This window comes from Oryctolagus cuniculus, chromosome 16 (genome assembly GCF_964237555.1).
Source record: "Oryctolagus cuniculus chromosome 16, mOryCun1.1, whole genome shotgun sequence".
Lineage (NCBI taxonomy): Eukaryota > Metazoa > Chordata > Mammalia > Lagomorpha > Leporidae > Oryctolagus > Oryctolagus cuniculus.
The window spans coordinates 67,196,904-67,209,303 of NC_091447.1; the positions used below are offsets into that span (position 1 = coordinate 67,196,904).

At 63.9% G+C, this 12,400-nt stretch overlaps 2 protein-coding genes across 4 annotated transcripts; one reads left to right on the forward strand and one right to left on the reverse strand.

Annotated features, from left to right (window-relative positions):
- The first annotated feature begins 490 nt into the window (after nt 1-490).
- On the forward strand, nt 491-8,416 carry ANGPTL6 (angiopoietin like 6). Of its 3 annotated transcripts, XM_070059204.1 has the most exons (7): nt 491-537; nt 2,388-2,483; nt 4,794-5,382; nt 6,063-6,240; nt 6,778-6,965; nt 7,155-7,425; nt 7,977-8,416. In XM_070059204.1, exons 3-7 carry the CDS (start codon nt 4,801-4,803, stop codon nt 8,165-8,167), a joined length of 1,410 nt encoding a protein of 469 aa, XP_069915305.1. In that variant the 5' UTR covers nt 491-537; nt 2,388-2,483; nt 4,794-4,800; the 3' UTR covers nt 8,168-8,416. The 3 variants fall into 3 exon arrangements, with proteins under 3 accessions (XP_069915305.1, XP_069915304.1, XP_069915306.1); XM_070059203.1 differs by lacking the exon at nt 491-537 and having other exon boundaries at nt 2,344-2,483; XM_070059205.1 differs by lacking the exons at nt 491-537; nt 2,388-2,483 and adding an exon at nt 4,163-4,228.
- SHFL (shiftless antiviral inhibitor of ribosomal frameshifting) lies at nt 7,550-12,173 on the reverse strand. Its single transcript, XM_002722848.5, has 8 exons — nt 11,869-12,173; nt 11,249-11,372; nt 11,070-11,119; nt 9,818-9,856; nt 9,568-9,717; nt 9,125-9,228; nt 8,886-9,040; nt 7,550-8,660 (listed from the first exon to the last, which is right to left on the reverse strand). Exons 1-8 carry the CDS (start codon nt 11,887-11,889, stop codon nt 8,428-8,430), a joined length of 876 nt encoding a protein of 291 aa, XP_002722894.4. The 5' UTR covers nt 11,890-12,173; the 3' UTR covers nt 7,550-8,427.
- Between the last annotated feature and the right edge of the window lie 227 nt (nt 12,174-12,400).

Consider the following 12,400-nt stretch of genomic DNA (forward strand, 5'->3'; position numbering starts at 1 on the left):
TTCATCAGTCCTCCCGCGCGGAGACCCGCTGTCTGCAGACAGACTGAGGGATGGAAACTCCACATCACCTCCTGGAAACTCAGGGCGAGGCGGGCATTTTGCGAATAATCCGTCCCCTCCTGTTGCTGGCTGGGAGCCCCAGCCCTGGCCTCGGGCCTTTGGCTCCTTCTCCAAACCCTCACCGGCTTTCCCCCACCAGCCTCCACCCCCTCTTCCTGCCCCCCCCCCCCAGCTCCGTCTCTGTCCTCGTCTCCAACATCGTCCATCAATGTCCATCTCTCTCTCTCACTCCGACCCCCCCCGCCTCTCTGCATCTCTCATCCCCTGCCCCCCCCATGTCTTTCCTCTCTCTCTGCGGGTGGGGGGCTCCGCCCAGGCCTGGAGTGCAGCCTCTCTCAGACCTGGGACGGCCATTTCCTCTCCCAGCCCAGAGTCCACTCGGGTTACTCCGGAGCTCAGCACGGTGCAAACGGGGGAGGGAGACAGTTCCCCCTGGCCGTGCCTGTCTGCAGACGGGGGACCCTGGGCCTGGGCTCCGTGAGTTTCTGTACCCCAAGACATGTATGCATGCTTCTCCCTGCACCTTCTCTGTCCCTGTGTGATCTGAGTGGGGTACAAATGCCCCCCAAGTGTGGTGGGGGACACTGTGTGGTCTGTGTGTCACTGTGCTGGCCCCTGTGTGGCCACGTGTGCCTGGAGAGTGTGTGTGTATGTGTGTGTGTGTGATCCCACGTCCACACTTGGTCTTTTCAAGTTGTGGGGTGCCCGTGTGTGTGTGTGTGTGTGTGTGTGTGGTTGTCACTAGTTTTTTGTTTTTAAGATTTATTTATTTGAAAGGCAGAGTTAGAGAGAGAGGGAAACAGATTTTCCAGACACTGGTTCACTCTCCGGATGCCAGACCAAATGCAGGAGCTCCATCCGGGTCTCCCACTCGGGTGCAGGGGCCCAAGGACTTGGGCATCTTCCACTGCTTTCCCAGGCTACAGCAGAGAGCTGGATGGGAAGTGGAGCAGCCGGGACTGGAACTGGTGCCCACGTGGGATGCCGGCGCTGCAGGCGGCAGCTTTATCCGCTACGGCACAGTGCCAGCCCCTGCTACCATTTTTTTTTAAAGATTTATTTATTTATTTGAAAGAGTTAGAGAGAGAGAGAGAGAGAGAGAGAGAGAGAGAGTTTTGCATCTTCTGCTTCACTCCCCAGATGGCTGCAATGGCCAGAGCTGTGCCGATCTGAAGCCAGGAGCCAGGAGCCTGAGCTCCCTTGGGGTCTCCCACGAGAGTGCAGGGGCCCAAGCACTTGGGCCATTCTCCACTGCCCTCCCGGGCCTCAGCAGAGAGCTGGGTTGGAAGTGGAGCAGCCGGGACTGGAACCAGCGCCCATATGGGATGCTGGCCTTACCCCCTCCCCCACCGCAGCACCAGCCCCATCAACCATGTTTCAAATGTGCAATTCTTGCCTGAATCTATGATGTCTTAAAAAACTTTTTTTTGGAGAGGCAGAGAGACAGAAACAGAGGTTTCCCTTCCATTGGTTCATCTCCCCGGTGGGCCAGGTCAAAACCAGACGTCAGAAACGTGATCTGCGTCTCCCACGTCGGGGGCAGGGCCCTGAGTACCCGATGTCTCCCAAGCTGCACGTTAGCAGGAAGCTGGATCAGGAGCAGAGCCAGGACCCGGGACTAATCTGGGACATGGGTATCCCAAGGAGGGTCTTAGATGCTGGGCCAAGCGCCTGGGCCCTGGTACGTGTGTGTACCAGGCATGATTTCTGGACACACCCCTGCACAGGGCAGCTCCATCTGCTCCTCGGTGTGCCCCGTGCGATGGTTTGCACTCTTGTTGGGCCTTGGGATGTGTGCATTGGTGTGTTCGTGTCCATTGTGGAAGCGGCATGCCATGCGTGGGAGTCCAGGAGTCACGCTCCTCCCCTTCCGGCTGTGTGTCTGCAGGCGAGTGGCTCACCCTCTCTGGGCTTCAGTCTTCCCTTGTAGGAAATAGGGCAACAGCTCAGGGTGGGAGGATTAACATGGGTGCAGAGCTCAGAGGCGAAGCTGACCCCCTGCAGGTGCCCGCTGGTGTTCACCATCATCGTGTGTGTGTGTGTGTGTGTGTGTGTGTCTGGGGTGGGAGCCCCGCCGGCCGGCCAGCGCCTGCAGCCTCCCACGCTCTGTGCTGTGCTGGGAGGAAGCGGAGGGCGGTCCAGGGCGCTGACCTGTGTTATCAGCCTCTGGGGGCCTGGCAAGGCGGGGTAGGGGGTGTCTGGCGATTCTGCTTCAGTTCTCACGTGGGAAATGCTAAATATTTATAGCTGGGGCTCCAGTCCCAGGCTCCCGGGGCTGCCTTACCCAGCCTCCTCTCCCACCAGCCTGTCCCTGTCCCCGTCCCCAGCTCCTAGCTCAGAGCCCCTCCTGGACCCTGGGGCTCATCCTCGGACTTGTGCCTGCTACGAGACCCCACCGGATTCGGGCTCTTGGCTGTTGAGAGGTGAGAGGGTGGGAGTGAGGGCTGGATTCCCGTCTGTGCAGAGACCCCGCATCTGCCTGGGGCTTGGTGGGGGTGGGAGGGTTCCCCGGCCTCCCTCTCCCCCCAGGCTGCACATGTTCCCCACCTCGCTCATCCGGCTCTGGCCTCATGGGCCTCCCTGCTGTTCCTTGGGCCTACCCGAGGCAAAGATCAACCACTGGGCCTTTGCACGTGCTGCCTCTGTGTCTGGAATGTTCTTTCCCTCCTCCAGGCCTTGGTTCTAGCGTCACCTTTCCAGGGAGGGCCCCTCCAGTGAAATGCTCCCCCCTCCAACTCGGGACCCCCACCCTCTTCTCAGCCTCATTCTTCTAGGCACGGTCACCCTGACCTGGCTGTGGGCTGTTTGTTTTCTCATAGCTGGAGCCCCCAGCGGCACAAAGACTGGGATTTTCTGTGTTCCCATTGCTTGGGGAGGGGGGTGAGTGTGTGAGCTCCAGGGTGTCTGCTGTGTATGGACCCCACAAGGCTGGGCTGGGTTGAGGATGAGCCCCTAAGTGAAGACGCCTGGGCCCTCAGAACACCCACGGGGCCTTGGCCGCCCCGGGGACATGAGGGTTTTGGAGACTGATCAGCAAACAGAAATTCAGACTGGGTCCCGGGGAGCTAGTATTTTGGTAGGAGGATTCAGGCCACAAAAAGGGAGCTAGTATTTTGGTAGGAGGATTCAGGCCACAAACAGGGGAAACACATGGGGCCACCTTGGGCGTGAAGAACATGGAAATGGATACACAGTGACAGGCACTTTGACAAAGTGGGTTAAGCGCCTGGCAATGCGTGCATCTGATATCTTGAGCCAGTCCTGGCTGCTCCCTTTCCAATCCAGCTCCCTGCTAATGCGCCTGGGAAAGCAGCAGGGGTGGCTCAAATATGTGGGCCCCTGCCACCCATGTGAGAGACCCGGATGGAGCTCCTGGCTCCTGACTTTGGCCTGGCCCAGCCCGGGTCATTGTGGCCATGCGGTGAGTGGACCAGGATGTGGTGGAAGATCTCCGTCTCTCCCTCTCTCTGTCAAATCTCCTTTTCAGATAAGTCTTTTAAAAATGTATTTTTCATTGTATTGGAAAGGCACAGAGATCGAAATCTTCCACCTGCTGGTTCGCTCCCCCAGTGCCTGCAGCGGCCAGGGCTTCGCCAGGCTGCAGTGAGAAGCTTGGAGCTCCACCTGGGTCTCCCGTGGGTGTCGGGCACCCAAGGACCTGAGCCATCACCTGGTGTCTCCCAGGGTGCGCGTGCACACGGAGCTGGGATTTCAACCTTGAACTCTGATGCGGGATGCAGGCATCCAAGGGGGCGCCCAAACCACTGAGCCAAACGCCCACCCTTGGAGGCTGGTGTGGGAGGAGGGGAGGGGAGGGAGAAGACCAGGCAGAGGCTGCACGGCCTTATGGGCCATGGGAGGGCTTGGGAGCCACGGAGGGCTCTGGGCAGAGGGACGCAGATGCACGTGGGTGTTCACAGGCACCACTGGCTGCTGCAGGGGAGGGTGGGGGGCAGGGGAACAGAGCTGAGGCTGGCGGCCAGGGAGGGAGGCAGCTCTCGTAAGGAAATCCAGATGTCCGGAGCCAGGAATGGGGCAGGAGGTGGGGGCTTTGACGCGGAGGAATTCAGGGTATAAACAGAGGAGCCGGCCGGTCTGGCGGATGGGTTAGCTCGGCTGTGAAGACCAGACGCGATGGCTCTGGGCTTCCGCCCTGCGGGCTGGAGAGGTGGGGAGACTCTGCTGTGCACCTCGCCCCCACCCCACCCCCTTCCCCCTCCCTCCCTCCCTCTCTCTCTCTCTCTCAGCTTCCCCAAGCCTCCTCCAGTGCATCTCAGCCTTTGCTCTGACTTTCCTCCTCCAGCGGGGAGGCCCTTCTACCGGCCACCCCCGTTTCCTCCCTGTGTGTTTCACCGTCACCTCCTCCAGGAAGCCTTCCCTGTCTGCACTTGCCTCAAAGATGCCCTTGCTCGCCTCCCCTCCCTCTCCCTCGATTTCCTGTCATTCCTGAACACACTCTCTTAACGCTATCCGCCTACCAGGGTCTGGTTTGTTCCCCTATCCGTATATTCCTGGAGCCTAAGAGGGGTCCGGTACACAGCAGGCGGCCCATGAATGCTTGCTGAACCAACGCAGGGCGCCTGGAACTCGGGCGGAGAGGCCACGGCGGGATCCTGCGGGTGTGGGGTGGGTAGGGGCTGAGGACCGGGAGCCACGCAGGTGCAGCCACGCGCGTCTGCACGGCGTGAGAGCCCGGGGAGCCGCCTCCTGCCCGTCTCTTCTCTCGCCTGCAGGTCCGCCATGGCCGCTCCCCGGCTGCGCGCGTGGCAGCTGCTGCTCCTGCTGGGCGCGTGGCGGGCGCGGGCCGCCGCCCCGCGCTGCACCTACACCTTCGTGCTGCCCCAGCAGAAGTTCACGGGCGCCGTCTGCTGGAGCGGCCCCGCGCCCGCGCGGCCCGCGCCCGAGGCCGCCAACGCCAGCGAGCTGGCGGCGCTGCGCACGCGCGTGGGCCGCCACGAGGAGCTGCTGCGCGAGCTGCAGCGCGTGGCCGCGGCCGACGGCGCCGTGGCCGGCGAGGTGCGCGCGCTGCGCAAGGAGAGCCGCGGCCTGAGCGCGCGCCTGGGCCAGCTGCGCGCGCAGCTGCAGCACGAGGCGGGGCCGGGGGCGGTCCAGGGGGCGGTCCAGGGGGCGGAGCCTGCCGCCGCCCTGGCCCTGCTGGGCGAGCGCGTGCTCAACGCGTCGGCCGAGGCGCAGCACGCGGCCGCGCGCTTCCACCAGCTAGACGTCAAGTTCCGCGAGCTGGCGCAGCTGGTCAGCCAGCAGAGCGGCCTCATCGCGCGCCTGGAGCGCCTGTGCCCGGGCGGCGCGGGCGGGCAGCAGCAGGTAAGCGCCCAGGCAGCCGCTGCCTCCCCGCAAACGTCCCAGGGGCCCCGAGAGCCCCAGGCCAAACGTGCCATTGGCAGCTGTCTGCACGTGCAAATATCCGGATGCTGCTGCTGCCAGCAGTTAGTTCGACGCCGGACGCAGAGTAGCCACCAGCCGGTCCCATACGGGCTCAGCTGGTCCCATAAGGGGTCAGCTGGTCCCATACGAGGTCAGCTGGTCCGATATGGGCTCAGCTGGTCTGATACGGGTTCAGCCAGTCCCATACGGGGTCAGCCAGTCCAATATAGCATTTAGGCATCGCGAGGGGCAACTTAACCACTGTGCCAAGCACCCACGCTCCATGAGACACCCTCCCGCCACGTCCTGCGTCTCGCTGGGTCCGAAGCCAGCCGCGTTCCGGTGGATTCTGGAACCTTCCCTCCCAGGGAGGGTTGGGGGCGGGGCTCAGGGGGTTCAATACTCACTGTTGCACGGACGCTACTTTTTCCAAACTTTACGGAGAAGGAGACTGAGGCAGACGGACATTCTGGGGAGCACCGGAGTGGGACTTTATGTCCGGCTTTAGTTGGGCTTTGGGCGGAGAAGGGCTGAGACGCCCCCAACTTGATTGCTGGCTCCTCGGGGTTTGGGGAGGCCCATCCGTCACCCCGCAGCCCTGCCTCTCTCGGCTCCGCCAGGTCCTGCCGCCACCCCTGGTGCCCGTGGTCCCCGTCAGCCTGGTGGGTGGTGGCATCAATGACACCAGGAGGCTGGACCCAGCCCCAGAGCCCCAGAGAGACCAGACCCTGAGACAGCAGGCGCCCTTGGCCTCTCCCATGGCTGCAGGGCCACCTGCCGTCCCCACGAAGCCAGCAGGTAAGACAAGGGGGAGGGGGAGCCGTGGGAATCCCGGGTGGGGGGGTGCCAGTGAGCAGGGAAGGGTTCCTTTGTTTTGATGACAGAACAGGGAGGAGGACTCTTATTCTGATAAAACGATGAAACATCAGGTCCGGGTGGGCGTCCCACCCACGCAGACCCTGGGAGGAAGCAGTGACCGCTCAAGCGATTGGGCGTCTGCCACCTGTATGACCTGGATCGAGTTTCTGGCTCCTGGCTTTGGCCCCGCCCAGTCCTGGCCGCTGCAGGCATTTGGGGAGCAAACCTGGAATGAGAGTTCTCGGTCTCTGTCCCTCTGCCTCTCAAATAAATGAATAAAAACACCAAAGTTCTTAGGACAGTACTGGAAATAGGAGAGGAGGGAGTCTTATTTTGATAAGGTGGGCGGGGCTGCTGCTTTGGCACGAGGCAGAACTCTTATTTTGGTGAGGGGACCAATGACAGTCAGGACTCTATGAGTCCAGCAAAGGATGGGTTGGCCCAGGCCGTGCCGCCCCGGTATCCGTTCGCCCACAGGCCCATGGCGGGATTGTGCAGAGGCCTACCACGCAGGCCTGCGGCAGAGCGGGGTGTACGAGCTGCGCCCGGGCCGGCATGTGGTGTCAGCGTGGTGCGAGCAGCGGCTGGAGGGCGGGGGCTGGACCGTGATCCAGCGGCGCCAGGACGGCTCCGTCAACTTCTTCACCACCTGGCAGCAGTACAAGGTGGCCGCGGGCGGGCGGCGGCAGGGCCGGGCGGGCAGCGGCAGGGCCGGGCGGGCGGCGGCGGGGCCGGGCGGGCGGCGGCAGGGCTGGGCGGGCAGCAGCAGGGCCAGGCGGGCAGTGGTGGGGCCCCGCAGGCACCAGGCCTCCTGCTGACCTCTTCACTCCCCACCCCCCCCCGCACACCTCCAGGTGGGCTTTGGGCGGCCGGATGGCGAGTACTGGCTGGGCCTCGAACCCGTGCACCAGCTCACCAGCCGCGGGGACCACGAGCTGCTGGTGCTGCTGGAGGACTGGGGGGGCCGTGGGGCCCGTGCCCACTACGACGGCTTCTCCCTGGAGCCCGAGAGCGACCACTACCGCCTGCGGCTCGGCCAGTACCACGGTGATGCCGGGGACTCGCTCTCCTGGCACAACGACAAGCCCTTCAGCACTGTGGACAGGGACCGAGACTCTTATTCTGGTAAGGAGAGCTCTTATTCTGGTGGGAGGTAGGGGATGTGGGGCTCTTATTCTGGTGAGGGAATGAAGGGAGGCAGGGATAATAGTCCCCTCCGGCATAGATCAAAGTAACCTCTTAGTCCAGCAAGAGAATAAACAAACTTTTATTCTGATGAGGGGATGGGAAGCCTAGATTTATCTCTGCTGATGCAAAAAGACTCAGGCGTTTCACTCTGGTGAACAGCAGGCGGTGGGAGTTAGGACTCTTATTCTAAAAGGAAATAAAATTTTTATTTATTTGACAATGGGTGGCAGTCTCCTAGTTTGCAGAAAAGGTGTGACTTATACTTTGGTAAGGAGATAGGGAAGAAATTAAGACTACTGGGCTGAAGAAAGTGGGAAGCCAGGGCTTCTATTTTGGTGAGGAGATGGAGGATCAGGGCTTATAGTCAACAAGACTGGGAAGGGCCAGGGGGTGCCTGGCAAAAGACTTGACCTAGTGAGATGCTGGTAGCAGCTTTTATTCTGGTGAGGGGACATGGTCTCTCTCTCTCTCTCCCCCACCCCCTCCAGGTAACTGTGCCCTATACCAGCGGGGAGGCTGGTGGTACCATGCCTGTGCCCACTCCAACCTCAACGGCGTATGGCACCGGGGCGGCCACTATCGGAGCCGCTACCAGGACGGCGTCTACTGGGCGGAGTTCCGCGGCGGGGCGTACTCTCTCAAGAAGGTGGCCATGCTGATCCGGCCCCTGCGGCTGTGACGCTCCGCGCCTCGGGCCCCGGGAGCCCAGGGGACGCAGCTCAGCAGGAGCCCAAGTTTCCTGCTCCACCTCCCTCGGGGCTCAGTGCTGAGGGCTGTCCCGCTGCGGCCCCCCCAGATAAGGACCCTGGAGCCCCTCCCCCAGTATCTCAGACCCGGACGGCTCCCCAAGCACGCTTAGGTCTTGGTGGGAGCTCGCGTTTTGCAACAACATAAAGCATCCCCAGAAGGGGTCTGGTTCGTATCTGGACTGGGCAGGAGTCACTCCTTGTGTCTGCCTTCCTCCTCCTCCTCCTCCTCCTCCTCTTCCTCCTCCTCCTTGAGGTCCTCCAGGATGAGGTTGTCCAGGTCTTCCAGGAGGCCGCACTGGCTCAGGCACGTGGCCACCGTGGAACCACTGCTGATGTGCAGGCTGCTGGGGTGCAGCACCTGGGGCAGGTGGTTCTGCTTCCGGCTCTTGGGGTGGGCACAGGACGTCTCGGGCACGTGCGGCTCTGGGGACAGAGCAGTGCTGAGGGTGTGGGGCTCGAGGGACAAGGGAGCTGGGGCCACGTGGGGGCTCTGGGGAGGCCACAGGAGAGGGGGGCCAGAGCTGCGGGAAAGGGAGCCGGCGACGTGGGACGGGGGTGTCGCCTGAGGCTGTAGTCACGGCGGACTCCCGGGAGGAGGAGAGGCTAAGGGCACACGACACCGCCCAGAGCCGGAGCCCAGGGCCTCACCTCGACGGTTGTAGCAGTCGGCGGCCGAGCAGGAGTGGGTGTGTGTGCTCCGTCGGCCCGTGTCCCGGTCCCAGCGTGGAGGGAGGATCCGTGTGGGGTACACAGGAAAGCCGCAGCCATAGCAGGGCGACGGGGACCCCATCTGTGCCCAGCCCCTGCGGGTGGGCAGGGACTATGAGGATGGGAGGCGGGGCCGGGCTGGGGCAGGGTGGGGGGCGGGGCGGGGTCAGCACCCTCACCGGAAGTTGTGCCGGCACTTGGGGCAGTGGAACTCAGCCTGGCCCCACATCTTGTCGGCTGGCACCGGATCGTAGCGCCTGCGGCATTTCCGGCACCGAGACACCTGCGGTGGGGGGCGCACACAGGGGTCAAGGTCACTGACTTGACCTTGGCAGCCTGACACTGGCCACTGGTGGGGACGTCTGTGCCACAGTCACCGGCCAGCGCACAAACGTCAGCTTCCCCCATCTCCCCGTCCCCCCTGCTTTCTCCCAGGGGAACCTGGACGCCACATTTAGGGTTGTGGCTTTGGAGTCAAGTTCAATTCGCAACCAGCGGGGTCGGAGGTCAGAAGTGCAGCTGCAGGTCAGCCGGTGGGATGCGGGTCAAGCTCGGAGGTCAGAGGTCAGGGGTCAGGAGTGGCGTTCAGGACAGAAACCAAGGTCAAGTTTTAGGCGGTCACCTCCTTCCGCTGGGGCACACGGCGCCACCAGACGTGGTCGCAGGAGGAACAGGCGAACTGCCTGTCCACGGCAGGGATTAGGTCATCCTGGGCCCGCTGGAACATGCGCAGGTTGGCCTCCGTCAGCGGCAGGAGGGAGGTGGCCACGGCCTGCGGGACGGGCAGGGTGGGGACAGGGGTCACCGTCCTCTGCCTTGCACACGTCTGCCGCCACCCCCACACGGGTCCCCCTGCCCAGCTGCCAACTCACCTGGATGTCTCGGTCCTGCTTCATGTCCTCTGGGGGGTCCTGCGTGGAGACGCCAGGGGCAGAAACTGGGGCAGGCACTCGGGTCTCCCCTTTACCCGCCTTTGCTGGGGGAGGGGCCTCCCAGAGCTCAGAGCAGGTGCACAGCCAGCAAGGAGCAGGTACATGGCTTCCCTTAGCCATTCCGTTAGCCCCGACAGGTGGGCGCACCTGTTCTCGCCATTGCTCATATGGGGAAACTGAGGCCCAGAGGCAGGGGAGGGCTTGCCCGAGATCATCCTAACGCCCGCAAAAGCCAGGGCTGGGCCAGGCCGAAGCAGGGAGCCTGGAGCTCCATCGGGGTCTCCCATGTGGGCGGTAGGGGCCCAAGCTCTTCAACCATCCCTGTCGCCTCCCAGCGTGCCCATGGCAGGAAGCTGGACCGGAAGAGGCGGAGCCGGACTCCAACCAGGCATTCCGCCTCGCGCTAAACACCAGCTCGCCACCTATTTGAGGCCCCGTCGCTTTCGGCTAGTGCTTGGGGCTCTGGATTTGAACAGACACAGGTTCAAGTCCTGGCTTTGGCACTTCCGGCTGTGAGAACGTGGGCAAACCACTCGTCCCCCCGGGGCCCCTGGAGAAAGCATGACTTCACCACCGTGCCTCAGTACTGGTCTGTAAAATGGGCTGATCAATAATGGGTCCTGGCTCGTGTGGTGATCAAACAAGTCAGTTCCTGGAACCTGGCCCCTCGGGGAAGTGCCGGGTCAATGATTACCCTCTGTGATTATTTCTATCACATGCTTTATGCCTATAAAGATTAGGATGCGCACTTTATCTCCAGGTAGGTGAGATCCAGCCATTCCCACACAAAGCCAGTCATCACTCATTCATTCGTTCAACACAAGGACGCCCTAGCCGCTTCCCCCTTCCCGCCTCTTCTGGGGTCAGTTCCCCCTCTTCTCTCCCAGCCTATGCTACCTGTCACCCCCTCCCCTGCTTTTCCATTCCAGGGCTCACTCCTCCCTGTCAAGGCTTTGCATCACCTCCTCCAGGGAGTCTTCCCTGACTTCCTGGGCTCCCTGGCACCAATGGCGGCGTCCGCTCCGCTCCATGGAACACAATCAGCACTTAATGAGCACCTACTGTTTGCAGGCTCCCTGGCCCAGCCGATGATTGAGGAAGGTGCTGTGTGTGGCCAGCCCTGCTCGCTCCAGAGGGTCCCCCCGGCTCTCCCGCCCGGTACCCCGACCTTGGAGGCCAGGGGACAGGTTACCTGCGCGTCCAGGTCATTACTGAGCTCCTGTCCGTCCTTCTGCTTTACCCCTGGCGGGATAAGACAGGGCCCCTGAGCGGCCTGCGCCGCCCAGACCCTCCCGCGGCTAGACCCTCCCGCGGCTGGGCCCTCCCGCGCCACGCCCCCTCGGCGCCGGCCGGGGACCCCCGCGCGCTCACCGTACACGATGGAGCGACCCACGCCGGTGTGGTCGCTGCCGAATTTCCTCATCAGAGCCCCGGCCTTCTTGGGCGACACCTTCCCATGAAACTTCTCCCGGAGGCGCCGGACGCTCTTCTCCAACTGGGACGGGGGGGGGGGGGGGGGACAGGTGGGCTCCGGTGGGGGGGGGAGGGACGAGCCGCCGCCCCTCCCCCAACTCCAGGTAACATTCCTGGGGCCTGAACTTTAGCCTTGGTTTTGGCCTCCGCCCCCTCCCCCCTTCCCACCATCTCTCCACGACATTTCCTGCACAACCCCCAAGTCCCTACAGGGTCTGGGGGTGGGAGCGGATGGCGGGCGCGGGTCCCAGCCTGCGGGCGGGGCGCACAGGTAAGGCCTGGGTCTGACCCCTGACCCCGCAGCCCCCGCTTCTCCTCGGGGGGAGGCCGCGCTTCGCTCCGGAGGCGGGGGACGTGAGCGGCGCGCTCCTCTCCGAGGGGGCCCGGGCGCTCGCCCTGAGCATGGGATGGGATGCGGATGGGGGTCCCCCAGGAACTGCGGAGCCCCCTCGGCGCCCCCGGGCCCCCCTCGGCGCCTGCCGCGGGCCCCTCGGCTCGCGGCCGTGGCCATCGCCTACCTCCACACCTTCCTGAGACATGGTGGTGGCGCGCAGGTCCCCGCGAGGGTCCGCACTGCGTGGCTCAGCCGCCCTCCTCGCTGGGCGCGCCCGTCGGTCCGGCCGCCGCGCAGGGCAGGGGGCGGGGTCTCGCGGCCGGCTCCGCCCTTCTGCCCGGGCCCGGTGTTTCGCTTTCGGTTCCGAAGTGGGGAACGGGTGCGCTGGCTCCGCCCCGGCTCCGCCTCTGCACTTGCGCCCCAAACCCAGGCGGGCGCGCGGGGTCTGCGCCCTGCGGCGGGGCGCGCGCACCTCGGGCGGGGGAGGCGGCGCGGCCTCTGCAGTCGGTCACATGTCCCCACGCTGCGCGGGGGCCGCGTCTTCACGTCCCCCGTGGGGGCGGGGCCGCCTCCGAAGGCAGCGGCGGGTCCCCGCGCCCCCCACTCCCCGCGTGCGCTCCCACGGACCGGGCGCTTGTTAGGACCTGGGGGGGTTTGTGGGGGGGGGTCCCTCCTCCCCTGCTGTTGAGTTCCTGACAGGCCACTGTGACGTTTCT

Bases quoted from the DNA above. Each gene is read 5' to 3' on its own strand.
- ANGPTL6 (XM_070059204.1), top strand. From the start codon at position 4,801: ATGGCCGCTCCCCGGCTGCGCGCGTGGCAGCTGCTGCTCCTGCTGGGC. The intron at 6,241-6,777 runs GTAAGACAAGGG...GTTCGCCCACAG, and splicing joins CGTCCCCACGAAGCCAGCAG to GCCCATGGCGGGATTGTGCA. The intron at 6,966-7,154 runs GTGGCCGCGGGC...GCACACCTCCAG, and splicing joins CCACCTGGCAGCAGTACAAG to GTGGGCTTTGGGCGGCCGGA.
- SHFL (XM_002722848.5), bottom strand. From the start codon at position 11,889: ATGTCTCAGGAAGGTGTGGAG. The intron at 11,120-11,248 runs GTGAGCGCGCGG...TTATCCCGCCAG, and splicing joins GGGTCGCTCCATCGTGTACG to GGGTAAAGCAGAAGGACGGA. The intron at 9,857-11,069 runs GTAACCTGTCCC...GTCTCCACGCAG, and splicing joins GTAATGACCTGGACGCGCAG to GACCCCCCAGAGGACATGAA.